Below are 27,553 nucleotides of genomic sequence, written 5' to 3'. Positions count from 1 at the left end.
TTTTTAGAAAAATCACTTAAGTTGTAGCGTAGAATGGATTACATTTGTCTTTTCCTTTTTGTGCTATGGTATATCCTAACTTTTTAAAATATAAGGAAAAAAACTAACCCCAAAGAATTTCTTAAAATGCTTGTTAAAGCAAACAATTTGGTTGATTTTCCTTCTTTGATGAGTAACAGAAATGTGTCAGAGGAATAGTACCATTGAACTTTAAAAAAGGTTCATTTCCTCTCATCCTTATTAATAACTCAGGCCAAGAGGCCAACGTTTGAAAGAATAAGATAGTCTAGACTATGAAACAACTTTCTAAGAAAGCTAAGCAAAAAACCCTGTTTTGGTTCTCTTAACCAACAGCCCCACTTACATATTATCTTGTGCCAGTTCCCTTTACTTAGTGTTCATGCTTGACTAGTCGTAACCTTTGCATTTAATCACTGCTGTTCCATAGAGTACCACAAGATAGGCAGATAGGTGGGTAGGTAGATAGACAGACAGAGATAACAACATACTTTATAAAATGTATTTCACCATTTAGGAACATACATGCCCCAAAACTTGGGTCACTATTTTTAAGTAAATAAATCTATTTACAATATTCAACAACTCAGTTCAGCTCTATTTGTCACTCTCTCGCTCCAGCCTTCCAATGATCTTAGTCTTCACTAGTGATGAGTCCTCCAAGGGACAGGTGGATTTTGCTTTAAATGAGATGTATTTTTCAGTTCCATGACTGATGACTTGTCTATAATAGGCTGTTGACGTAGTTACAACAAACTGAAAACAGTTAACATTAGTTTTCCTATTTCCATTTATTCCTATGGCATAGGAGATTTTTATAAAAGACAAAAAAAAAATCAGAAAAGGTGACCGATTCCAAAATAACAATCATTACTGGGCCATGTGTTAGATGCTACATATGACCCTCCAGCAGAAAAAGAGCTCATGGCCTGGGGTAGGGAAGTTATATATGAGTTAATTTAAATGTTAGGGGCTCCCTGGTGGCACAGGGATTAAAGACAGCGCCATCAAGTTATCGTCAGCCACTGCAACATGAGTTCGATCCCCGCAGGCCAGGGAGAACGCAGCAGACCTCTCCTGCCTCGCCTGCTGCTCCCCTCAGTAGTGTATTTCAGTACATCTGCCTGTTCTGCCCCCCACTCTCTCTGGTGAATCCTCTCACCTCCCCACACCTCTGGCTTATACCCCAGTTCTTGTATGCATAAATAATTCTTTAAAAAATATATAAATGTTAAATGAACTGTGAGAAAGAACTTTTTATATAAAAGAACTCCTTATGTAGACTATCTTCCTTAAAAAATCAGATTTTCTTATCCTGTATCACACTGGTTTTAACTGGGCGTGTAAACTTAATAGTGGTTAAGCTTTATTACAGAATCTTTTTTTTCATAATTAATTTATAGAAGTATTTAAAAATCACATTCAATGGCAAAAAGGAGGGGAACCATGTTTGGACAATATCACTCCTTGTTCTTAATATTGGCTTTTAGTATGTGATTTAAACTTATCCTTGCTTAAACTGTGTATGTGTCTTAAAGAGAGAGACACACAGGAGAGAGAAAAAAAGAGATTGTGAAAACTGATTGATTTCACAATTAAGAAACACTATAAACCCACACAAATCATGTGCACAAAATGTTAACATAAGAAATGACACTGTACACACACTTAAAGTAGGTCTACACAAACCAATCTTAAAAACAACATAAATAGAGCTATAGTAGCAATATATGTAAATATTTTATTTCTTAAAGTGGTGCTTTTAGTCTCTATCTATGAGTCCTTCCAAATTGCCTCAAAATATGCCAATTCTTTCCATCGCCCTAATAAACAAGAAAAATTACATGCTTCACTTGCAGCAATATTTATCAGTGAATCATTACCTTGTCAAGAAGTTCAAACACAGAAAAAGGAAAGAGTGCGCTTATTTAAATTATGCTAAATTTAGTTTTGCCTTCACAATTTTAAAATTAAAACTTTTGAAAAGGGATTTAACCAAAACATGGACATGTTATCCTATAACCCTCAAGACTTGGTCGAAGAACTCCAGGAAGAAATTGTTAAAACTTTTTAAATGTCAAATACTCTAAATATTTTAATCGAAATTGTAAATTTCCATTTCTGACACTAATCAGCTGAAGGCACCTCAATATTACTTTATGTATCTTCTTTGTTCCTAAATATTTTTCAGGGATAGGACACAGAAAACACAAAGAAAATACCTAGGAAATAATGCAAAATTTGATTCAATCCTTCACTATTATCAGCATAAAGCATATTACTTTTTCTAAGCTTATTCATATACATTTAGAATCAAATAATTATTCAAAAGGCTTGCAAGTATTCTAAAGAATCATAAAGAGCTTCTAAACTAGCATGAAGGTACTAGTTTTATGCAAAAAGGCAACTAAAGGAGGTTAATATTAACTGCAGGAAATTCTTCCTTGGGACAAAAGTTGAAGAGAATTCTGAATACATCAATATTAATTTAACTGTGATATCTGATAGCAACTGTGTGTGGTAATTTCAAAGAACAAGATAAAAGTCATTCAAAAGTCATTAAAGAAAATCCTTCATATATAAGGAATTAGAAACCACTTTAAAGAGATGAACAAACAGGAAAAGGATACCCAACACGTATGTATTCCATCTTCAAATTTAAAATCACATTGTCAGTTGTTCAAAGCAGCTCGAAGTTAAAGTTTGTGCTATGAGTTTGTGCAAATAGGTTCTGCTAAGGGTTGGAGAAAACCAATGCTTTCCTATACTATTTAGTGTCCTACGTTACCTCAACCTACAGATAACAGGAAAGAGCTTGAGACAAAGGTTAACCTAACTTAGTTATAAATCCCATCATGAAAAATTTTTAGTTATTAAGTTTTACAGTTTCATTGAAAAACAAAACACAAATTTCAAAGTAAATCACGGCATATTCTCTTTATATATAACTTAGCAAAGCCTTAATGAAATGTTCAAGTATTATTGGCTTTAGATATTCCAATTAAATGCATTACTCTTTCACTGGTCTGAATAAACAGAAGCATCTTAAAACAAGTAACAATTAGTTTAAAAACATTCAATACTCTAAGATTGGGGAGGGGAGCAGAAATTCAACACCCAGTGTCCCTTAAAGAAAATGAGACCTAAATCTCATTTCTGATACAAATTGCAATACAGATTCTACTATTCAAAGTCCCCCACAAATTACTGGAAAAATATGAGGTAATTTCACAAAAATCACAAATTGAGTGGAATAATTATAACTGATTTATAAATAAGGATTTGCTTAAAAAAGGCTTAGAAGGGTGACATTTTAAATCAAGGTTTTAAATACAAAAGGTGTCTTGTGTTGCTTAGTCGCCCAGATGCTCCTTATTCTACAGTTACAGATTTGGCAAGATTCCGGGGGAAATCAACCTGCAAAAATAAAAGCAAGATTTGAGAGATTATATACATTGGGAGAACTAAGGACAGTTGTTATTAGCAAATTATTTTCATTTATAAAGACAGAAAATAACATGCTCATTAGCTATCTTTATTATAGGCTCAAGGAATTACATTAAAAAAACACAGTCACATAAAGTATCTTGAAAAAACCTGAAATCAGTTATGAAAAAGAATTCTAAGAGTATCAATCAGTTTAACACATAAAGAGTTCCTGTGGTCCTCTACAGAGGTGGGAGCCCTGTTAGGAAACACTAGAAATGTATAAAAGCAGGATGGTTTGGTTGACTGGGATCAAGAATGCTAAAAATTCTTCAGTATGTGTGGGACAGTCCCCAAAACAAATAATTGCCAGGCAAGGAATGCTTTAAGAAAACAGGTATATTCCCCAAGGAGAATCAGAATCATGTAGGTAACCTCCAAGATTCCTTCAAGTTCTATGGGTAAGGAAACATTACCATATAACCTACAAAATCAGCCATACAAACGCAACAGATGATAGATATATATGGATTACTCACATGCAATTGTTTAAAATTTAAAAGTATCAGAATGTACTGGGGATCTATGCAGTGGTGCAATACTTACATCATATCCTCTCAGCACAGCAAGATGGAAAGCCAGCAGTTGTAAGGGGATCACACTGAGAATGCCCTGCAAGCAATCCACTGAATGGGGCACCTTGATTGTTCTTTTCGTGTTCTTAATGGTCTCAGTATCTTCCTTATCACAAATCACCACCGGGCGTCCCTGAAAACGAAAAATCACACATACACTGGTAAGCAAAGGCAGGAGGACTGCAGCACATGAGTGTAAATTTTACACTGAAATTCACCTGTGGTCTCGCTGAAATAAACTTATTTAAACTCAGAATCCCATGTGGTAAATCAGACTGATCTCACACTTGAGGAAATGAAAGTTTTGGGGAATTCAGTAATTTATTTATACTAACACAACTAAGAAATACCAGGTTCAGTACTTAAATCCACGTCTGCCTGCTTTGAAGCTCAACGATGTAACCACTACATTGTACCTAGAAAGTAATACCTTTGGGGATTTAGATTTACATATAAAGCCAAATAATTTGAGGAAAATGAAGTTAAGCAAAGCACTCACAAGATTAATGTAAAAATCCAAATGTAAGGTTTCAACAGAAATATTTAAGAATATTAAAATGAAATAGCATACACTACTTGAATAGGAGAGGACTTGGAGACTAAGACCTCAGTTTTGATCTTGGTTCTGCCTATTATGAGATTATGGGTTGGGTCTTGTCGAACAAAATTCTTAGGTATCTCAAATTCCTCACATGTAACCCTAAACATGTTTCATAAACCACCTGCTTGGCATCAGTTTATCCCTTTAAATGTCATAATATTCAAATATGGCTTATTGACCCAACTCTTAGACCCCTAAGGCAACCCAGGGCGCAGGCCCTCACTTACCTGCCTAGCAATCACCTGCTGAAAAGCATTCTGACACTTGGCATAAGTGTGATCTCTCATGATGATCATAATGACAGGCATCAACTTATCCACTAAAGCCAGAGGGCCATGTTTTAATTCACCAGCAAGGATGCCTTCAGAGTGCATGTATGTGATTTCTTTGATTTTCTAATAGGAAAAGAACCATGTTAGTCTTCAGTGCATTTTTTTTTTAAATTCATTTTTAAGCAAATATTACACAAAACATCAGATGTCTGAAGTTACTACCTGTTCATCCAAAAATATTAAAAGGATCATTTATCTATCTATAAATGTGGCTAGCAATTTAAAACCCCATAAGGACTTTTTGAAGATTTTAGATTATCATAAATGTATTCATGTATCTTTGTAACTATTGTTCTGATTTGTTTCATGTTTGACTTCAACTAAATTTCACACCTAGAGACCTTAAATTTTTTTTCCACGTCTTTTTTTTTATTTTAAATATATTTTATTTTTATATTCCCCATACAATTGCAATCCCCTTATTTTGAACCCAATCCCTCCCCTCCCGCCCCCTACCCCCCATAGAGTGTCTCTGGTTTATAGTTTTTTGTTGATTTTGATTTTCACTTTCTTATAGTTATTCATTTTCCTGGTCCCTTATTTAAGTTTTCTAGATTCCTGCTATGAGTGAGACCATCCAGTATTTTTCTTTTTCTTTCTGGCTTATTTCGCTGAGCATGATGCCTTCCAGCGCCATCCATGTTGCTGCAAATTGCATGTGTTTATCTTTTTTGAATGCTGAGTAATATTCCACGGTGTATGAGACCTTAATTTTTATTTTATTCTTATTTGAAGAATTTAACTCAAGTTACTTGTTAACTCCAAGTTATCATACCGAAATGTATGCTTTTTGATTTTCACTTTTGAATTAAGTACTCTATTGTACTTTCTCAAGATAAACACATCAGAGTGCATAAATACAAAGGCACTTAAAAAAGTTCCACTCCATTCAAAATCATAGTTTGAAATTTAAGTGAGGAAACTTACCAAAGCTCCTTCAAGACAAGTAGCATAATGATAGCCACGTCCCATTATCAAGACTGATTTCTGATGATAAAGTTCTGTTGCCAACTTCTGAATTTCATCATCCATGCTCAGTACTTCCTTAATCAAATCTGTTAAGAAGCAATTATTAGTAAGTGGGTCAATTGTATGGTGAGGGATAGAAACTAGATTTTTGGTGATGATCATGATGTAGTATATAGAGATGTCAAATTATAATACTACACATCTAAAATTTATGTAAAGTTACAAACCAATGTTACTTCAATAAAAATTTTACTTAAAAATGTTTTAACTTTAAGAAATAATTAGCAAAATGTCTGAAAGAGAACAATAAACTGACAGATATAATAACAATACTACTACTAGGAATAAAATTAGAAAGATCTTAGTGACTAGCTACAAACTATAGTTTCCAGGGTAAGAAAAGAATTTCACCCATTAGCCATTCCCTTAGACAACAAAAGTATAGTATATGAATATTTTCATACCAGGCAACCGCTTCAATCCAAGCATGATCTCTTTACGTCTCTCTTGCATGGAGATCCTGTCATCACACATCATAAGGGCAAACATCACAAGAGACACAAACTGGCTGGTATAAGCCTGAAATACCACACAAAAGCAAGAGGATCAGCTGTAGCTGCATTTTAAGAGCTCAGAATTCCATACCCATTGGATTTCCCATTGGTTTTATAAGTATACACTGATCATCTTTTAAGACAGTAACAGTAAAGTGAAACAATACTTAGGGAATCTCTCTCTGTTCTTCATTTTTGAAGCCTGAACAAATGATTTAACTTTTATTTCCAAATAGAAAAGAATAATACCTAATAATGCCTTGGATGCTTATTAAATCCCTAATACTCTTCTCTAGGAAGAGAAACATGCCAAAGGAAGGTGAGTAGAGAGTAAATGTGCATGTGCATAATAACTAAACTGAATTGAATGTACATTAAAAGCAAGGGCTTATAGGACTCTCCTTGGGTTTTTATTGAATTTTTTTATTTTGCTCTTTGATTTTTCACCTTTGCCTACTGCATGTTCCTCATTTCCACCTTTTTTAAAGTTTGGCTAGAAATAAAAAAGCAAGTTGAACTGAAAAATAAATAATAATCTTACTAAATGAATAAATAATTACATGCTTGTGAAAACTGCCTTCTACTCTTTGCTATTTTTTTATATTGTTAAGAAAAGTAATTATTAACAGATATAATTTTGTAACTTGCTTTTATTCCTAATTAACATTACAAGCATTTTCCTAAGGCAGAAACAATTTCTCTCATTTACTAGTGTATAAAAACCTTGAGCCGTTTTTTTCATTTCTTAAGATCTCAGATGTCCCATCTGTTAAAGGTATAATGATACTCAGAGGATTTTCATGAAAAAGATATTCATGTTTCTACGCTATAAAATGGTGGCTACTTTAGGATTTGTAGTGATACTGTCAAGACTATTTTCAGTCCCATCAGCTGTTGAATGAATGTGAGATATGTCTGTTTTGCCACATACTGCACAATATTAAGAATTGTCTTTTCAACATAATTTTACCATTTGACTGCAAGATAATGAACTTTTACTAATACTTTACCATACATATATTTGAACCTGAAAAACTAGTAAGATTTTTTTTTATATTTGTTAGTCATTTATGTTTTCTCTTTTGAAAATTAACTTTATTGTTCTTTACTTTTTTGACTTGGATTTTGTTTTCTTTTTCCTGTTTTTTTAGTTGGTCTCAAGGTCTTTATTGTTAAGTTTCAAATACTTTTTTCCAGTTTGGATTGATCTTTTATAATGGTACTTATTGACATAAAAGTTTCATTTTTTATATAGTACTTTTAAGCTTGTACAGTCCTTCATCTTAACATTAGTTGATTGTCACGTTTTCTTAATTGTATTGTTTTCATTGTCCCATTTATTTTATATTTTTTGAAATTTCCTTCTTTGACCATCTGAAATTCATTTTAATGCAAGGTATTGATTTCTGTTCTTATTTTCAGAGATAGCCAATTTTTTCCTTCCACTTTACCCCACTCTTTGACATTTCCTATAGTCCAAATACTTTGATATACTAAAGAAGTTATACTGCAGGAATACCGAGTCTGACCCACAGATATGTTATTTCTTTACAAAACAACCTTCCATCAATTTGTGCTAGGAATTTAAAAGTCCGTAAGTTTATAAAGTTTTAATTTCATCAACAAATATTTATGAGGCATCTCACACATTTCTTGGCAAAGCTATTTTTACAGCTATTGAAAATAGAATTTTATGGCTAATTAAAAATAGAGAAGAGTTCTAAGCACACTTCTATCCATATCTTTTCGAAGCAGTCATTGTCACTTTATAAACAAATTTTGTGTATGTGACTTCTGATTCATTCCAAGTTTTTAATTGATAATCTTAAGCTCTACTTAAGAAATGGGTAGTCAGGCCTCCCCTGGTGGGGCGGCGGTTGAGCGCTGGGCTGCAAAGCTGCCCGCAGCCTCTGCAGCGACTGCTCGATCCCCGGCTGCCACGAGGGTCCCACGTGGCGTGACAGACCTCTCCTGACACACCCACTGCTCCCCTCAGCAGTGTATTTCCTCAGTCTGCCTGTTCTGTTCCCCACTCTGGCTCTGGTGAATTCTCTCACCCTCCTGCGCTTCTGACTGTACCCAGTACTTATAAATAAATAAATCTTTAAAAAAAAAAAAAAAAAACGGGTAGTCAAAAGCACCAATTGCAAATAAGAAGAAACCTGTCTCCTCCTTTTCTATTGTTTTACTTATTTTTTTTCTTATTAAACTGGGTAGATTTGGCATCTATAGGGATTTGTGTGTTCTAATTTAAGTCCTCTGTACCATTGAAATCTACCATTTCCTACTTTTCAATAAACTTATTAAATGCAAAATATATTATTAGGGCAGAGGAAGAGATCCAGTATCTTGACCCCTGCGATAATTAAACTGTTTCGAATCCAAACTGATCAGATAAGTATGGCAGGTTCCTCCAGTCTATACCTAAAAATGCTATCCTACAGACTAACGTTTCTTTCTTTGCACTTAAAATATCTTAACAATGGTTTTTAAGTACAATATTAAAGTAACTTTAATGCTTGCATTTTTCAATGACATTCCCATTACAGCTTAATTTCCAATTTAATGTTTTTTATTTTATCAGTACATACCAGAAAACCAATTATGATAAAAATAAGCTACACCTTATATTTAAAATCTATTAAGGTTTGAAAGAATTTACCAGTACCAGGAAAATGTTGATTCTGAACTTTTAAACTTGGTTTTACTTTTTATTCAGCCAAAAATAAAGTAACTTTGGTTTATTTTCTAAAATCAACAATAGTCAGTACTGTGGTGAAATACTAAACACCTGCAATAACACACAAAAATTGCTAAACCTGCACATCAATTCCTACAGAAATATTAAATTTTCTATGGTATGATATTATGGGAAAGTTATATCCCTCTAACCATGACAGCGTTTGTAGCAAAGATAGGAATTCATAATCAAGATTTTATAGAATCCTTCTGCTAGTTCCATCATAGAACTCTAAGATCATGATTAACCATAACCTTCTTTGATCACCCCATTAACACAGAAACTTGTATTTGTCATTCAGAAACGGTCCAGGACCAAACATCCCAAAAATGTTAAGTAACTTCAAGCCCAGAATGTCTAAGGGGGCTGAGAAAACAAAATCACTTCAGAACCCAAGAAAAATTAAAGACCAAATTGCTATACTTACTAAAATTTTTAAGGGAATCTCTTTTTAAAGAGATTAAAGTATGCACTACACAAAGATGCTTACTTTCCTATACCAGATGTTATAACTATTAATTATTGAAAGATAGTGAGTGAAGGGAATATTGGACTTTTCTATCCTATATTTGCAACTTCCTATAAATCTATGGTTATTTCAAAGGAAAAAAGAACTTGCAAAAAACAAAACAAAACAAAACCTACTGATACAAATAAAAAAATGAGTGAATCTCAAAAACCATGTTAAATGAAAGTAGTCTGAAAGAAAAGACATGGTTCCACAATTCCATTTATAAGAATTCCTAGAAAATTACAATATATAGCAAGAGAAAGCAATAGTACTTGACTGAGGCTGGGGAGTAGTACCAGGGACTGATTATAAAGGGGATACAGAGTACTTTTTTCAGAACTTTTTTCTAAAATCGGATTATGAGTGTAAACTACCCCACTTATTTTGTGTGTATAAGCACTCCCCACCCAAGGCAACTCAGACACACAACTCAAGTGCTTCTTGGGTCTGTGTTCTCCAGGCTACAGTCTTAATAAGAACCAACCCCCCCCCCAATACATTCATGTATTTTGCCTCAAAAATAAAAGAAACTAGATTTAGACAGTAGTTACACAGCCAAATTCACTTAAAACTGTACACTTTAAGTTAGTGAATGTTATGATATAAAAAGGATACCTCAATGAAACTGCATAAAAAAGGTTAATGGTAGAATCTAAGTGATGAGTATATGGGTGTTAATGTAAAATTCCTTTAATTCTGTTCTGTGCCTGAAAATTAATGTAACCCAATATTGAGGAAAATTAAAGCTTTAGTGAATAACAGAATTAGAAATTTAAAAAACTATATATACCCTGGAAGCTCACAGCTCAAGAAAGAGTTAATGAAAAGGTAAGTCAATAGCATCCATTTGGGGGCCTCCCCCGTGGCGCGACAGGCTGTCCACAGCCTCAGCAGCACTGGTTCAATTCCCAGCTGGCCGGGGAGAGTCCCACATGTGGGTTGGGAATTTATAGATTTAGCAGACCTTTCCTGCCTCGCCCACTGCTCCCCTCAGCAGTGTACTTCTGTCCTTCTGCCTATTCTGCTCCCTGCTCTGTCTCTGGTGAGTCCTCTCACCCTCCCGTGCCTCTGGCCTGTACCCCAGTGCTTGTATAAATAAATAATCTTTAAAAAAAAAAATAGCATCCATTTGGTGGTATGATCCCATATCCCACATATACCACACTGTGCTGTGAATAAAAGGGATCCAGGATTCAAATCCCTGATCAAAGCTGTCTGTCTGGATGATGTTCCAAAAATCCACAAGATGCTGCTGAAAGCAACTGGTTATTTATACAGGCACAGAAAGGGAACCCACGCACAAACACCCTGAATGTTTTAATCACTATTGGAGAAAACTTAGATTTCAGCTTTTAAATTCTAGTGTTAGCAAAATTCACTAAATAACCAAGAAACAAAAAACCTCATTTGGACTTTTCACACAATAATCAAATTTCACACACACACACACACACACACACACACAGTTTCCATGAGGTTCTTTAAAAGGAAAAAAATCAAATGTAGTAATGTACATGTTTACATCATCTTCCACGTACCGTCAATTAAATTCAAATCTACCAATACGTAAGCATCTTACTAAACCATTAGTAGGAAATAATAGACTTAAGCAACTGAAATCTTGAAATCATAAAGAGTAATACACATGTGGAGAGAGAAAGCCATTTGCATTTATATAAAATTCTAAGATTCCTATTTTTATTAGTATTACTAAATGCATCATATCCCATTTAGACACTTATCTTTAAAAGGGAGGATGTTTTTAAATCTCTATAAAATAGACTAAAGAGAAACAGATATTCCATATAATCATCATTTTTAATAATCAAATTTTATTCCAAAGACATACTATTTACAAACCCTTCAAAGGTAGTAAATATGTTGGCGAATTTATTAGAAAGTGAATATGTAAATTAAAATGTCCAAAATTATTAGAATTAAATTGGATGGTTCTAATTGATTACTTTTCTAACTCCCGAATACCAGTGAACTTAAGTTATACATTTGTCCCTTTTAAAATCCAAAGATGGGCGTGAAGAAGGGAACAAGTACTTTACCTACTGACCCATAAGTCTTGAAATTATAATGATTAGTAAACTATATGAGTTCTGTAAGTGCTAACAAATTAAATATAGAATATGGATTAGTCTGTTTTACCAACACTATGATTAAATAACCACATAAGAACTAAGTGAAGAATTTACCTTTGTGCTGGCCACACCAATCTCAGGCCCAGCATTAATATGAACTCCACAGTCTGTTTCCCGTGATATGGAACTACCAACCGTGTTGGTGATCCCCACAGTTAAAGCTCCTCTTTCTTTACAGTACCGAAGACCCATCAGGGTATCTGCTGTCTCCCCTGTGTAAAAACACAAAAGTAACACACAGAGCAGTCAACTTACAGAGCATTTTTAGAACTCATGTTTCTTAGCTGCATAAACAAAAAATGCCTATACTTTCAAAAGCTTTATTTGTTTTAAATAAAATATAAACATGACCTTAAAATAATATATTTTGTAAACTTTTAATAAGATCCTACTTTTTAAGATCTCCTTTCCTTCCTTGTTGAAAGCTCAGTTTTCTGACATAAAACATGTTAATTTTGCTAATTTATAAAGAATTATATAATAACAAAATCTGCATTTGCCATCTGTAACACAAGTTTATGTTTAAATTTCAGTTTTTGTCAGGATATGCTGTAAGCATTAGAAAGAATTACTTTCCTTTCCTCAAGTCCTTAAATTAGCTTACCTGACTGACTGATGAAAAAGCAAACATCATCTCGAAAGACTGGTGTGTTTCTATCCAGGAAATCACTGGCTAGCTCCACCATAACAGGCAACTCTGTCAATTCTTCAAGAACTTGACGTGTCTGTATCGGAAAGATGTCTGTCTTAGTCACACAACTTTACTTCAAATACTCATGCACTTCTTTGGATTCAATATATAATTTTCCCTTTCTGATTATAAATATGATATTACACACATTGTTAGAAAAAGTAAACAACACAGATTAAAGCATAGAAATAAGAATCCCACCACCTAAGAAGCATTGTTAACATTTTAGTACAATTTTTTTCATAAGTTAATGCATATTTTCTTTTAAGCAAATATACCTACACATTCAAAATGTTTTGAGAAGCTGAAAAGGCACTGTTCTGAGTGGGCCTGCATGTTTTCTCCAACCTCTATATTTCCTACTCTTTAAATAATAATTCATATAATTCTGAGTCACTGAGAGATTTCAAATAAGATAGTAACAAATGTACGAACACCCAGTGAGAAATTAAACACTTCACAACTGCAATGTATTCATAAGTATTACCATTTCCAAAATAGTCAATGTATTGAAATGCAAATCAAAAATTTTAGGCCCTACACATGTATAAATTTAACTATTTAAAGAACTGCAGAGATCACCTGCCTCTTTAGGCAAGTGGTCTTACCATCTCTGTATTCCTTCTACAGGAGTGAAAGATTATAAAGATTTCCTTACTTTATTTCTAACTTTTTGTTTCATAACTTCAGTTTGGCACACATTAGCAGTGTTGTAACATATACAAAAGTTTTCCTACTCTCATTTAATTTTTTAAGATTTTTTAAAAGATTTATTTATGCATACAAGAATTGGGGTGTAGGCCAGAGGTGCAGGGGATGAGAGGATTCAGAAGAGACATAGTAGGAAGGAAAAAAGGCAGATCTACTGAATACACTGCTGAGGGGAACAGCAGGCGAGACAGGAGAGGTGCCATGTAGGTTAGTTTCCTGGCTAGGGATCAAACTCATGCTGCAGTAGCTGGTGACAGCTTGATAGCACTGAGACTTTAACCCCTGTGCCATCAGGGAGCCCCAGTTTTCCTACTTTTAAATAACGGAATATTACTCAGCATTCAAAAAAGATAAACTCATGCCATTCACAGCAATATGGATGGAGCTGGAAGGGATCATGCTCAGTGAAATAAGTCAGAAAGAAAAAGAAAAATATCAGCTGGTTTCACTTATAGGAGGAATGCAGAGGATCCAAATAAAGGATCAGATAAAAAAAAGTAATTATAATAAGTAAAAATCAAAACCAAGAGACATTCTGCAGGGGGAGAGAAGGGAACAGGATCAAAACAGGGGTGGGAAGAGCACAAGACACTATGGTGATGGTACACGGGTGAATTGAGGGTGGGAATTTTACTGGGACTAGAACCAAGATGAGAAGCATACATTGTACAAAAATGAAGAATGATGTAAAAAACATATAAAATTTAAAAAACAACCTTTACATTGATGTATTTCATTTACTAATTATGCATAACTAAGTTACTGACACTAACATGCTATATGTGTTCATCAAACAAATGAAAATCAAATTCTTTTCTCGAATTTACAATATAAATGTTACACTGGAATTACAAAATAAAAAAAAATATACAAATTTGGCAACTTATAAGATACTGAAAAATATACCCCAAAAAAGTAATCTCAAAATATATCTGTAATAATGTATGGCTTGTTCTTTCTGTAGAAGAACTTCTTTAAAAAGAGTGATATATTTCTATCACAAGAGATTTAATATTATGTATGCCATTGTATAAACTCAATTAGCATTTTGAAAAGCAAGCTATACTTAGAATAATTTCAGCTGGTTAGTAATGTTCAAGATACATAGTACTAAAATTTAAAAAAGCCATTATTCAAATGTGACATTCATGTTTGACTCCACCAAAAAAAAAAAAATCAAAAACCTATGTAGAACAAAACTAATGACACTATTTTGTGAAACTATAAAAGGATCTAATGTTTGCTAACTATAGTACTCAGCACTCATGAAAAAAGAAAAATAAAAAAAATAAACCTTGTATTTTCCAAAATATCAGAATTACAGGATTTTATCATAATATATAAATTACTGACCCAAAATTCAGGCTTGCATTAGATGAAACACTTGGTCAAATTTTAAGTTTCTAAATAGAGGGCTCATTTACCAGTAGATTTAAGACTCCACTGAATTAGCCAACCCCATAATTTACATTAATTAATCTAATTCATTCTTTTTTTCTATGCTCAAAGCAATCTCTTCGCACTCTCCCTCTCCCCTTCAATACTGCATAGACATTCCTTTATAGGATTATAAATTTTCAGGGTGGAGTGGGGGCAGGCACATTTTTGAGAAAAGCAAAGCCTGCAGAGATGCAAATACTCAGTGACCAGCTAGTTTCACTCTAAATGACTGGCTCCCACAGTAAAGATAATTATTATGCCACATCAAATAAAAAATTACCATGATGAAGCTTGGAAATCAATCATAAAAGCAGAAACTGAGTGTGTAAAGGTCTTCTCTACTTATGGAACATGAACATCAGCAACACATAAACTGTCTCTTTATATGTGAACCACATGTAAATCTGATTTGTTGAACTAAAAGACCATTATATTCCTATGCCATGGCAGGCAGGACAACCAACCCATGTCTTTGAAACAGAATTTCAACTTCCAAAATAACAAAGAACAACATATGACAAAAGGTAGACTTCTCTTTGCATATCAAGTAAATCCTACTGAGGGTCACATGTTACCAGCCCTCTGTGCGTGGAGCAAGTGACAATGATAAGCAAGACCCAGTGATTGTTCTTATAGTAGGAAGCCTACTATAAGACAAAACAAGGATAGTGTAAAAACTTTCCCATTCTTTGCCTTTCATGAAGTGACTTACAGGTAGTCAGCTTGTATGTCTAAGGACATTCCTAAGGCATAGCTTCCACTGATAAATGAATATAAGCAGAATTCCTTGCCCCAACAGTTTTCACTTTTGTCATTACAATTGAAAAACATAACGCAGTGTTTTAACAAAGGAGAGTTCTACATGGTGTGTTACTTGAAGATGTTATGTGTCTGGAAAGATACTACTTGTCTGCTGATGTCTTTTAATAACCGAAGTAACACAAATATTTTTAAAAGTTACTTACCGCTACACCAGCATGATAACTTGTTCCACAAGCAATAAGAATCAAACGCCGACACCTCTGAATCTCCTTGATGTGATCCTTCAAACCCCCCAAATTCACTGAAATGAAAGTTTGTATATATAATTAGTTAGGAAAGAAATATGAAATAAGCGATCATTTTTCATGATTATCCACTGCCAATCTGGGAAAAAAAATATTGCCAATTTGAAGAATTCATATCTCTCTTAGTATCGTTCTTTATTTTTTTTATTTTTTTTAAAGATTTATTTATTTATTTATACAAGCACTGGGTACAGTCAGAAGCGCAGGAGGGTGAGAGAATTCACCACAGCCAAAGCGGGGAACAGAACAGGCAGAGTGACGAAATACACTGCCGAGGGGAGCAACGGGCGTGGCAGGAGAGGTCTGCGCACCATGTGGGACCCACACCGGTGGCTGGGGATCAATCGAGCAGGCGCTGCAGAGGTTGCGGGCAGCTTCGCAGCCCAATGCTCAACCACTGTGCCACCAGGGGAGGCCCTCTATTTTTTTTTAAAGTAAATTAAATAGGGTACAAATTAGCCCCCATTAGTAATCTTACTCTTCCTCCTAATCTGCCCAGCCAACTCTAGTATTTGCCATATTCTACTTCGGTTATTTTTACATTCTTCTTTAGATTAAATAATCTTAAAAACAAAACTACAGGAATACAGACAATAAATCAATAGACGTTAAAGGGGCACAGCAGTTTTGGAATGATAAACTATGCACCATCATGACTGTTGCAGAGGTAAAGACTTGTTATGGAAGTTGGTCAAAACTCACTGAATTTTACATTCAGTGAATGGCGAATTTTATTCTAATTATATCTCACCAAGCCTCCTAGGAAAACTATTGTCTTAGTTATGCTCATTTCCCATACAGTCCCCCAAACAGTGATCAGAACACAATACAAACCCACTCGCCCCTCCATCTTTCCCATCTTGATAGATGCCATTACCATTCACATAACACCAGCCATCCTTGATTGCTTCTAACCCTCCTCCACATCCACTCCATGAGCAAACACTGGGAGTTCCATCTTCAAAATCTCTAATACTATCACTCTAGCCCAACATCTCTCCTAACTATTCTCTCTTGATTGTATACCTCCTGGACCCTGTTCTCTAGATATAGCCAGGATGATCTTTTTTCAGTGATTGTTTAAAAACAAGTATCTGATCTCAAAACCCTCCAATGAGTCTTGTCTTGTCTTGTCTTTTCTGTCTCTACAGATATTTGTGAGTTCTTCTAAGGGTGCCTTGCCTATGGATCCTCTTACACAAGGCTAGTTTTCTACCTATGAGAAATTTTCATTCCACATTCATTCGATTATTCAACTAGTATTTCTTGAGCATGCACCAAATGAATTTATAATCCAAGGCACAGCACACGCACCAGAGCTCTCAGACAGTTCATTCAAAGTATGACTGAGGAGAGATGTGCACGTCTATGGGCAACACAGACCCTCTACATGACCCACCATAGGTCTGTCTGCTCTACACTTGCTCTTTATCTCCTCAAACTTTTCTCTGACCAAAACTGGTTATAATATGGAATCAGATAAGTTTTGTTTTTTCTTTTCAAATAGTTGGATATTCTACTTTTTAAATTTCAATACCAAGAGAGCATATTACATTTCTGTATTTTAAAAATTAATAAACTAGAAAATGAAACAACAAAAAGCTTTACTGCCTTCCCAAATAAGTTAAAATAATGCCTAAATCATGGTGTTAAAGTTCATACATGACCAACCTGCTTACCTCTGGCCTGATCTAGAATTTACCCTCTCACCCAGGTCATTCCAGTCAGACTTGCCCTCTTGCTCTTCCTGCACTAGACCAATCCTGTTTCTGTTTGTGTCCCACTGCCTACAGTGTTTTTCCACAGACCTAGGCATGTTGCAAATGTTTAGCAGGAAATGTAATGACAGAAAGGTTGGTCAGGTCATATAAATGCAAGTAAGTTTGGAGATTACTCAGTATAAAAAAGACAGATGACAAGAATGTCAAGAATACTCAAAAATGTTTTCCTGAAATTAGTCCTAGGAAAATGTTTTCCTGAAATTAGTCCTAGGAAATTCCCTGGTAGCTGAGGGATGCTTGGAGTAACTCTAAAAGGAGCTGCCTAAGTTCTAAATTGATGACATATATGACAGAAGCTTAATTCTAACAAAATGTACCGCAGCTACTGGAAGAGCAAAAGAGACTGGAGGACAGTGGCAGAAATGCAGTATGCTCAGGAACACCACTGAACACAGGAAGCTACTGCGGCTCCACATACCACTAAGCAATGCAACCTTTGGCAAGACACTCAAACTGACAAAGACTCAACTTCTTTATCTTAACAACAATACAAAACAGCTTTCCTATTTATATTATAGAAGTTTTATGAGGAACACATAACATAAATGAAAGTATTTTTTAAAATGTATGTTTCCATGGTTTTTAGCATATTTAAGGTTGTGTAAATATCACACCACCATTCAGTTTTAGACCATGCCCATCAGCAATCACTCTCCATTCCTCCTCTCCCCTCAGCTCCTGGAAACCATTATTATTCCCTTTTTTATTGTGGTAAAATATACATAAAATTTTCCATTTTAACTATTTTTAAGTATACAATTCAGTGGCATTAAGCACACACATATTGTACAACCATCACACCTTCCTTCTCTGGAACTTTTTCATCATCCCAAACAGAAACTTTGTACCCATGAATAACCACCCATTCAGTCAGGGTCTCCCTAGGCCCTGATTACCACTATACGTAGATGACTATTCTAGCTATACCTTCTATCAATGGAATCATACAATAAAGGACTTTTAAAAGATGACACGGTTTCAGTGACAGCTGTGTTTGTTCTATAAGGATATAAAGGACAAGGAAGTTTCAGGCTGTCAATGCAAACCCCATAGGAGACTTAGAAATGAAAAAACAATTTGTATATAATTACCAGTATAGTCATCAAAGTTGACTCGTCCTCTCATCGTGTTCACAACTGACTCTGGCTGCTCAAAAATTTCCTTCTGCATAAATGAACTGAAGTTGCCTAAAATAAGTCAGATTATTAAAACAAAAAGTTAATAAGCCGAAGAATAAGAAATTTGTATACAGCTAAGTCTATCCCTTTTAACATAATCATAGAAAATGAGACAACAGATTATTCAAGAGAATATTTAGATGATATTTTACCCTAGGTAAAGAAAAATGAGCAAGTAAGAAGGATAAATACTTTCATTAACTATACACCTAAAATAGGTAGTTACAATAAAACAGATAAACGGGACAAGCTGAAGTTTTGGACTTAGGTTCAATTCATGGTTCTATCCTTCACTAGCTAAGTGGCTCTGGAGAAACTTCTTAATTTATAAAATAAGAACAGTTACTCTATAGCATTGTACAATGGATTAATTTAGTGAAGATTTGACATATACGACAGTTATGCAATAAATGTTCACTATTACTCATACTACAACCCTATCAGAAAGGAGGAAAATAAAAGAATCATGAAAAAAATAATTAGAATAGTTAATAGCAACAAACCTTTTGCAAGGCTCGCTATGAGTGTCAGGCATTGTTCTAAAGATTTTTGCATACGCTAGCTCTCTTAACCCTCAAAACAACCTCAATGAAGCAGGTTCTATGACCCCCAATTTACATATGAGAAAACTGAAGAGAGAATAAGAGTATAAACCAGTATAAATAATAATGGTTTCCAATGAGAGAATAAGAATAGAGAACAGAATACAAATCATGCTGATTTCAAAGTATATTTAAAAAATCAGATATACTTACACTCACTTTTTAAATTTTTTCACCTTTTGTTTAGAAGCCACAAACCATGAATTAAAGGAAAACTACTGTAAGACAAGCAGCTTATTTCTTCAAAGAATCATCTCTTTTCCTAGGCTACCCATCACTAATCATGGCAGATTTCACTCAGCACTGCGTCATCAGATTCCTACACTAGGACAGGAAGTAGAATGTCTCCTTCCTATTAAGACCACCACGCTATAACATGACAAAAGCTTTCACCCTTCATGATTTGCTGGAGTTCCATCTGGAGGGTTTGCACAGCTCGTCCAGGATGATCTCCTGCAGTTCGTTTAATTCGATGGATAGATAGACGGCCATCCACCACTGCTGCGACATCATCATCTTCAAGAAAGATAACTCGATTGGTGTGTTCTATGACAGCACTAAAAAAGATCAACGAGATATTATAATCAATAACAAATGATCACTACAAATAAAACTACCATTTGAATACAAGCATCAAATTTAAATACAAACTCTACAATGGCAATATCAATGCCATCCCCTAGAGGGCTGCGGGGAAGGGAATAGTTACTGTGGACAATGACTAAAAAGATTTCCATGCAGTAACCTAAACTGCATTTGATCAGATCAGAAAGCACAGCTAATCCCTCCTCATTTTATCACCAAGTCCTCCAATTTTAACTCCTAAATGTTCCGCAAAACCTCCCTCTATGTCCACCACCATAAAACTGTTTAAGCTACCATCAGGCTCTTGGCTGGACTATTGCAGCAAATTCTGACTGGTCCAAGTACATTCCCTCTAGTTGTTCTCTACCCACTCTCTGTTTCTGCCAAAATGGAAGGCAAAAGATAACTCTAACCAAGATTTCCCCACACCCAACAAGCTTGACAGCTTCCTTGTGCCTCTTAGGAAGACAACAAAACACCTTACCATGACCCCTACTCCTTTTCTAGCATCATTTCCCACCAAACTTCCTCCCTCTCTAGTCTAATCACACTCATATCCAAGCTTTCAAAGACTGACCTATAGAAAATGAATGTTCCTCCCTCCACACCTTCACATAACTTCTAATACCTCTTTAACTCTTGGTTCAAGCTCATTCTCTTAAAGAAATTTTCTATTGAAGGATAAGTCTCCCTGTGATAGACATTTTGTAGCTCCTGTCACAGTTGCAATTCTTTACTTGTGATTATTGATTAAAATGTGTTTCCTCAGGCCTCCCTGGTGGCACAAGGGGTTAAGACACAACCTACGAAGCCATCCTCAGCCACTGCTGCACGAGTTCGATCCCTGGCCAGGGAGCTACCCACATGGTGCAGCAGACCTCTCCTGACTCGCCCACTGCTCCCCTCAGTAGTGTATTTCAGTCAATCTGCCTGTTCTGTTCCCCACTCTGTCTCTGGTGAATCCTCTCACCCCCCCACACCTCTGGCTGTATCCCAGTTCTTGTATGCATAAATAAATAAATCTTTTTTTTAAAAAGTGTTTCCTCCATTCAGGAAAAGCTCCTTGAGGGCAAGTAACTTTTTTCCTTCACCATTATCTCCTAAGCCTAGCACATGGTTTTGTTCAGAATGTTCAAGTGAATGATGAAAGGCTTATTGTTTCTTCAATTTCCAGTTTAAGCCACAACTGTCATTCTGTAACAAACTTATTTAATGAAAGCAAAGGCACATCTTAGCACACCTTATACACCCACAAAATAGAAAACAGTAAAGCTTGTTTCCTAATAAGATAATATGACCCTTTAAGTATACTACTGGATTGTCAGAAAATTCATGTATTTTTTCCTTTGAAAAACACAGAAAAAATGTCATGACTTTTCTGACAACCCAATAAAGCACATCGTTCCCTCATTTTTTTAATCTCCTACTTTCAGGTACTTGTTGATAATTTTGGTGATTCCATTTTATCCTCATTACCACTAGTATTTCGTTTAAAAAGACAAGGTACTAGACTACAGCTGTAATAGTTTGGAAACTATACTATAACTGGTATTATACTAAGCCATTCTATTCTCCAATCTAAATCTCCTCTCTGCAAAACCTAGGTAAAGCTCCTAAAAGAAAAGAAGGGGAGAATGTAACAGCTCAGAATAAATACTGGAATAGCTTCCAAGGACTATTTCCTGATCTTGTAAATGACGTATCTGTTTTAATTGAGACATATTCTTAGAACCCTATCTCCAAAAAGTTACCTACATTTCCTATATTAACAAAGTTCTCTTATATATGCTAGATTTATTCAAAATGATTTGTTTCCTGCAGCATGGAAGTTTCACTAAAAATTCTTTGAATCAACTAAGGAATCTCACCTTGCATCAGAAGCAAAGTAATACTCCACCGCTTTTTCTTCAACAGGGAAAAGGCAAGTTGTGCTGTCTACCCGAGAGAGATTGCAGCTTCCTTTCTTGTCTTTCCCTAGAGCACAGAGTTTACCCAAATCAGCAAACATGTAGAAAACCAGGGCCAACATCAAAATATACATGATTTCTATAAAACCAAAAAACCCCATAGCAACACAAAATAATTTCAGCAACTTTAGAATGCCAGGTAGATCACCTCATGTCCATGCAATAAGCCAATGAGAACACAGACCAAAAAGTGTAGAGTGAAAAAGCAACTATCAAAGAGAGCGTGGCAGGTAATAGTGCTAATTATAAATTTTTTTAAATATTTCTTTTCCAAGTAATATGCAAATAATTAACTCATTAATATCACTTTTTAAAAATCAAAATGTAGACTATTTTTGTTAACACTGACTTAGAAGTAAAATCTAGAGGAATTTTGTTAAGATATGTAGACTAATCCTAACTTTATGCAAAACTTGATGGAATTCAAACAAGCTGTAAGCCTAGATTTATCACAAAAATTGCATTAAAATATCAAATTATGCAATGAAAAATAAAATGAAGATTAGTAACATATTAATCTTTATTACCTCATAACAAAATTCCTCTAGATTTTAGCTGTAAGTCAGTATTAACAAAATAAATTTGTATCTTACACTAATTTCTAATTTAAAAACAAAGATAGAACTCTCCAGCCATGGTCTATCATATGTGACACCTGCTACCAAGACTGAAATTATCCTATACCCAGAACCTCTTCTTTCTTACAATTGGGTTTTCTTATATTTCTTTTAGTCAAGATAAAGTATGGTCCTTTTGCAATGACAACAGCCTTTTAATTACAACACATTAGATTTCTGGCCATCTCTAATTCATTATGTTATTGATGAAGAACATTTTTTTCTTTTTTGTTCATTTACAAATATATTAAAAACTGGAAAGCATACTATCGGTTTGACAAATTAGTCAAATATAGGAAAAACATATTATTTGAAGAATATATAAACGTCCAAGACACAAAAGAAAGCACCCCCCCCCTCAAGGATAAGAATGTAGATCTTATAAACAGTGGACACAAAGGGTAGCTTATACTATAAAAATACTTATAATAATTCATGTTGCATCTATCCTCTAAAACGCATATCTATAAGGATTAGCCTGACATCCTGGAAAAGCTAACACTATAGGCAGATAAAAGAGAGCAGTGTTTGACAGGGCAGGAAATGAGACAGGGTTTACTACAAAGGGGCAGCTAGAGAGAACTTTTTGGGGAATGTAACTATTCTATATCTTGATAGCAGTTATACATTTGTTTGCATTTGACAAAACTCATGAAATTATACACCAAAAGGAGTGAAATCACTCTATAAAAAGAAATGAATTTAAAAAATAGGAAGAAAGGACCTAGGTTTTTTAAATAAATACATCCTGCTTTGGTAAGATAATGTACCAATGGGACTGAGTTCCACTATAGACATTCTCCAATTATGGTTATTTCATTCTTCAAGTAACAAGGTATATTCAATTGCAATGTTTAAAGGAGTCTGAGGTATCAATGACTACTTAAATAAAAAGAATATCAATACTTGGCATCTCTATGACCATTACAATCTATAAAATGTCTTCTCACACTTTATCTCATCTGATTGAAGTAGAATATAATTATCATTCCACTAAATCCAGCCTCCAGTGGTTACATTTGGAGAAAACTGCAAAAGCCTAGTTAAACGTTCTCCCCGTTACACAGCCTCTTCAGCAAGAGGCTATTCTTTTTTTTTTTTATAATAAATTTTATTTTTATATTCCCCATACAATTGCAACCCCCTTATTTTGACCCCAATCCCTCCCGTCCCGCCCCCTACCCCCCATAGAGTGTCTCTGGTTCATAGTTTTTTGTTGATTTTGATTTTCACTTTCTTATAGTTATTCATTTTCCTGGTCCCTTATTTAAGTTTTCTAGATTCCTGCTATGAGTGAGACCATCCAGTATTTTTCTTTTTCTTTCTGGCTTATTTCGCTGAGCATGATCCCTTCCAGTGCCATCCATGTTGCTGCAAATTGCATGTGTTTATCTTTTTTGAATGCTGAGTAATATTCCATGGTATATATGTACCACATCTTCTTGATCCAGTCATCTATTTTTGGGCATTTGGGTTGTTTCCAAATCTTAGCTATTGTAAACAGTGCTGCTATAAACATAGGGGTGCAGGTGCTCTTTGGAATTGATGTTTCTGTGACCAGTGAGAATGGCACATATTAAAAAACTAGCAACAACAAATGTTGGCGAGGGTGTGGAGAAAAAGGAACTCTTCTGCACTGTTGGTGGGAGTGCAAACTGGTCCAACCACTATGGAGAGCTGTGTGGAGATTTCTGGACCTACTAAACATAGAGCTTCCATATGATCCAGCAATTCCACTCCTAGGTATTTACCCAAAGGACAAAGAGGCTATTCTTATAAACTAAACCTTGCTGAGCTACACATTACCTACCGACTAGGAGCTAGAGAAATAAGGGTTATTAAAACATAATTAGCCTGATCTCAAAAACAACTGTCTCATGATAACTGTCTAACAGCTTCTTAAGACCTCAACCAATGTTTTTGCATTGTTTCTAAAAGCAACCTAATATTATGTACAAGGTAACATTTAAATCATATATACATATACACACATGAGATAAGATGAATTAACAGAAGTCTGGAATTCTGAGTCCAAATTCTATACTCACTAGTAAACTAATTTTTCTTTTGAAAAGAAAAGAAAGCATAAGGGGAAGAAGATAAAAAGAAATTTAACATGTCAGGATTGAAGGCTGTTTATGAAAAAAACCTTCTGCACTAGATAAAACAGAGCAGTCTCAATGTAAACATGAACAGATTGAAAATTTGCTAATTTTTTTCAAAAAACCAAGAATTTTACATTTATGAGTTTCAATTTCCTGAATTAACTGCTCCCCATCTTTTATGAAATGAAAAGGTTTTACGAGTAAGTAAACGGAGTGACTACACTGTGTTTTTATCTAATTATATTAATAAGAAGACCCACAGTTTATACAACTGAAAATCCTACTAAAAAAACTTAAAAGGTAAAAAAAACAATAATCCTAAATTCAAACAAAGTCAGTCAACATAGCAAATGTACATGTAAAAATATATAATAATCATTAAACAAATTGCAGTTAAAAGTTAGACTACGTTATTCAAATAATGATCGCATCTATAACAGCCTGCCATACAATACTCTTTTCTTCATCAAAACATCTTATTTATAATAATGTACCCCTTATAATTTTAATTTAAAAGAAAAAGCTTTACACTGTCAACTATTGTATCATCTCAGAGCTTTTAAAGTAACAAATTATTAAAAGCAGTTTTCTAAATGCCAAAGCAGACAGACAAAATATACTTTGCAAATTAGAAAAATGTCAAAATATGTTTCCCCATAAAAAAAGCACATTTTTAGAGGCCCAGCACATTCATTCACTCCAAGAACAAAGAATTAGTAAAAAATGAACAAAAGAAGAGAAGATTCTTCCCCATCCATGCAGAATGCATTTCCCACCTCTTTCTCCCTGTGATCCCCACCGTGTGAATTTTGATCCAATCTGAGTCCTAGCTAAGGATATACAACAGAAAAAAATTCTACTCGTCAGAGAAGGCACAAAAACAAATCCTTTTCATGTCTAGACTACACGTATGAGTGGAGCTGACCAAAGGGATACTTATTGCAGTTTAAGAAAAACAATTTTTTGTAACTACTGTACTTAATTTATACATTTTCCCCATGGTGTGATGTAGAAACAGTTTTTACCTGTTCTGTAGAGTATTGGAATGTGATCAGTAGAAAGTTTATGTTCACTTCGTACACCAATCAACAGAGGGCTACCTCGTCTATTAGTACAAAATTAGACAGAATTAAGCCATTTGTATAAATAATACACCAAAGGTATAAAATTTAAATTTGATGAGGGAACATTCTACAAATAATGTTTAAATTCTCCAAGTCTGGCTTCAGGTATAACAAAAAAATGACACGAACAGAAACTCAAAAAATATTCAAGAGCAGGTCAGCCAACTATGAACCATAATCCAAGTTTGTCTATTCTTGCAAAGAGAATTTTACTGGAAATAGCCATGCCCATTTTTTTTGATATTTTATTTTATATAATTCTTACATCATTTTTCATTTTTGCACAATGTATGCATTTTCATTTTGGTTATATTCCCCATATAATTGCACCCTCCCCTATTTTGACCCTAATCCTTCCTCTCCACACCCCTCCCCACTCCCCATGGTGTGTCTCTGGTTTATAGTTGCTTGTTGATTTTGATTTTCACTTTGTATTAATTAGATTTTTTCCTGGTCCCTTATTTAGGTTTTCTAAATACCTGCTATGTTTTCTAAATACCTGCTATGAGTGAGACCATCTGGTATTTTTCTTTTTCTTTCTGACTTATTTTGCTGAGCATGATCCCTTCTAGCTCCATCCATGTTGCTGCAAACTGCATGTGTTTATCTTCTTTGATTGCTGAGTAATATTCCATTGTGTGTGTGTGTGTATATATACACACATATATATACATATATGTGTATATACACACATATATGTATATGTATATATATGTGTGTATGTATATATATGTATACACATACACATATATATGTATATACACACATATATGTATATACACACACATATATATACACACACACACACCACATCTTCTTGATCCAGTCATCTATTTTTGGGCATTTGGGTTGTTTCCATAGCTTAGCTGCTATAAACATAAGGGTGCAGGTGCCCTTTGGAATTAATGTTTCTGTGTCATTTAAGTAAATATCTAGGAGTGGAATTGCTGGATCATATGGAAGCTCTATCTTTAGTAGGTCAAGAAATCTCCACGGGCCTCCCCTGGTGGCACAATGGTTGAGCGCTGGGCTGCAAAGCTGCCCGCAGCCTCTGCAGTGCCAATTCGATCCCCAGCCGCCGGCGAGGGTCCCACATGGCGTGCAGACCTCTCCTGCTGCGCCCACTGCTCCCCTCAGCAGTGTATTTGTCGGTCTGTGTGTTCTGTTCCCTGCTCTGGCTCTAGTGAATTCTCTCACCCTCCTGCACTTCTGACTGTACCCCGGTTCTTGTATAAATAAATAAATAGATCTTTTAAAAAATAAATAAATAAATAAATCTCCACACAGCTCTCCATAGTGGTTGTACCAGTTCATGCCCATTTTTTTTAACATATTTTATATGACTGCTTTCACATTTCAGCAGCAAAACTAAAGAGTTGTAAGAGGTTCTTTACCTAGAAAGTCTAAAATATTTACTATCTCACCCATTACAGGAAAAGCTTAACAATCTCTGTTCTGTAACAATGTATTTGAATTTTTTCTTTTTAAATATTATAATAAAGTAAAAATCAAAATCAACAAGCAACTATAAACCAGAAACACACTACGGGGTGGGGGGGGGTAGTATCAAAATAAGCAGGCTGGGAATTGTATGGGGACTATAACCAAGATGAAAATGCATACATTGTGCAAAAATGAAAAATGATGTAAAAAATATATAAAAGAAAAAAAAAGGAGTTCATAAAAAAAAAAAAAAAGAAAAAAGGATTTTGTGGTTAGACTTAAATATTCTAGCAAAAGTAGTGATGG

General features: G+C 34.6%; 1 protein-coding gene across 1 annotated transcript in view; it reads right to left on the bottom strand.

Annotated features, from left to right (window-relative positions):
• Window positions 1-3,390: 3,390 nt before the first annotated feature.
• GFPT1 (glutamine--fructose-6-phosphate transaminase 1) overlaps window positions 3,391-27,553 on the bottom strand; it is a gene marked incomplete at both ends in the record, with an annotated part of 45,121 nt that continues 20,958 nt past the window's right edge. Inside the window, 13 exon segments of the mRNA XM_084234845.1 lie at window positions 3,391-3,435; window positions 4,051-4,212; window positions 4,908-5,075; window positions 5,940-6,067; window positions 6,446-6,560; window positions 11,991-12,148; window positions 12,541-12,661; window positions 15,744-15,841; window positions 18,718-18,813; window positions 19,800-19,963; window positions 21,860-21,965; window positions 25,457-25,510; window positions 25,706-25,785. Coding sequence (XP_084090971.1) covers window positions 3,391-3,435; window positions 4,051-4,212; window positions 4,908-5,075; window positions 5,940-6,067; window positions 6,446-6,560; window positions 11,991-12,148; window positions 12,541-12,661; window positions 15,744-15,841; window positions 18,718-18,813; window positions 19,800-19,963; window positions 21,860-21,965; window positions 25,457-25,510; window positions 25,706-25,785 — 1,495 coding nt within the window.

The sequence above is a fragment of the Talpa europaea genome (genome assembly GCF_964194135.1).
Source record: "Talpa europaea genome assembly, chromosome: 6".
Classification (NCBI taxonomy): Eukaryota; Metazoa; Chordata; class Mammalia; order Eulipotyphla; family Talpidae; genus Talpa; species Talpa europaea.
The sequence above is the reverse complement of the archived record's forward strand: the minus strand, read 5'-3'. Positions and strand labels throughout refer to the sequence as shown.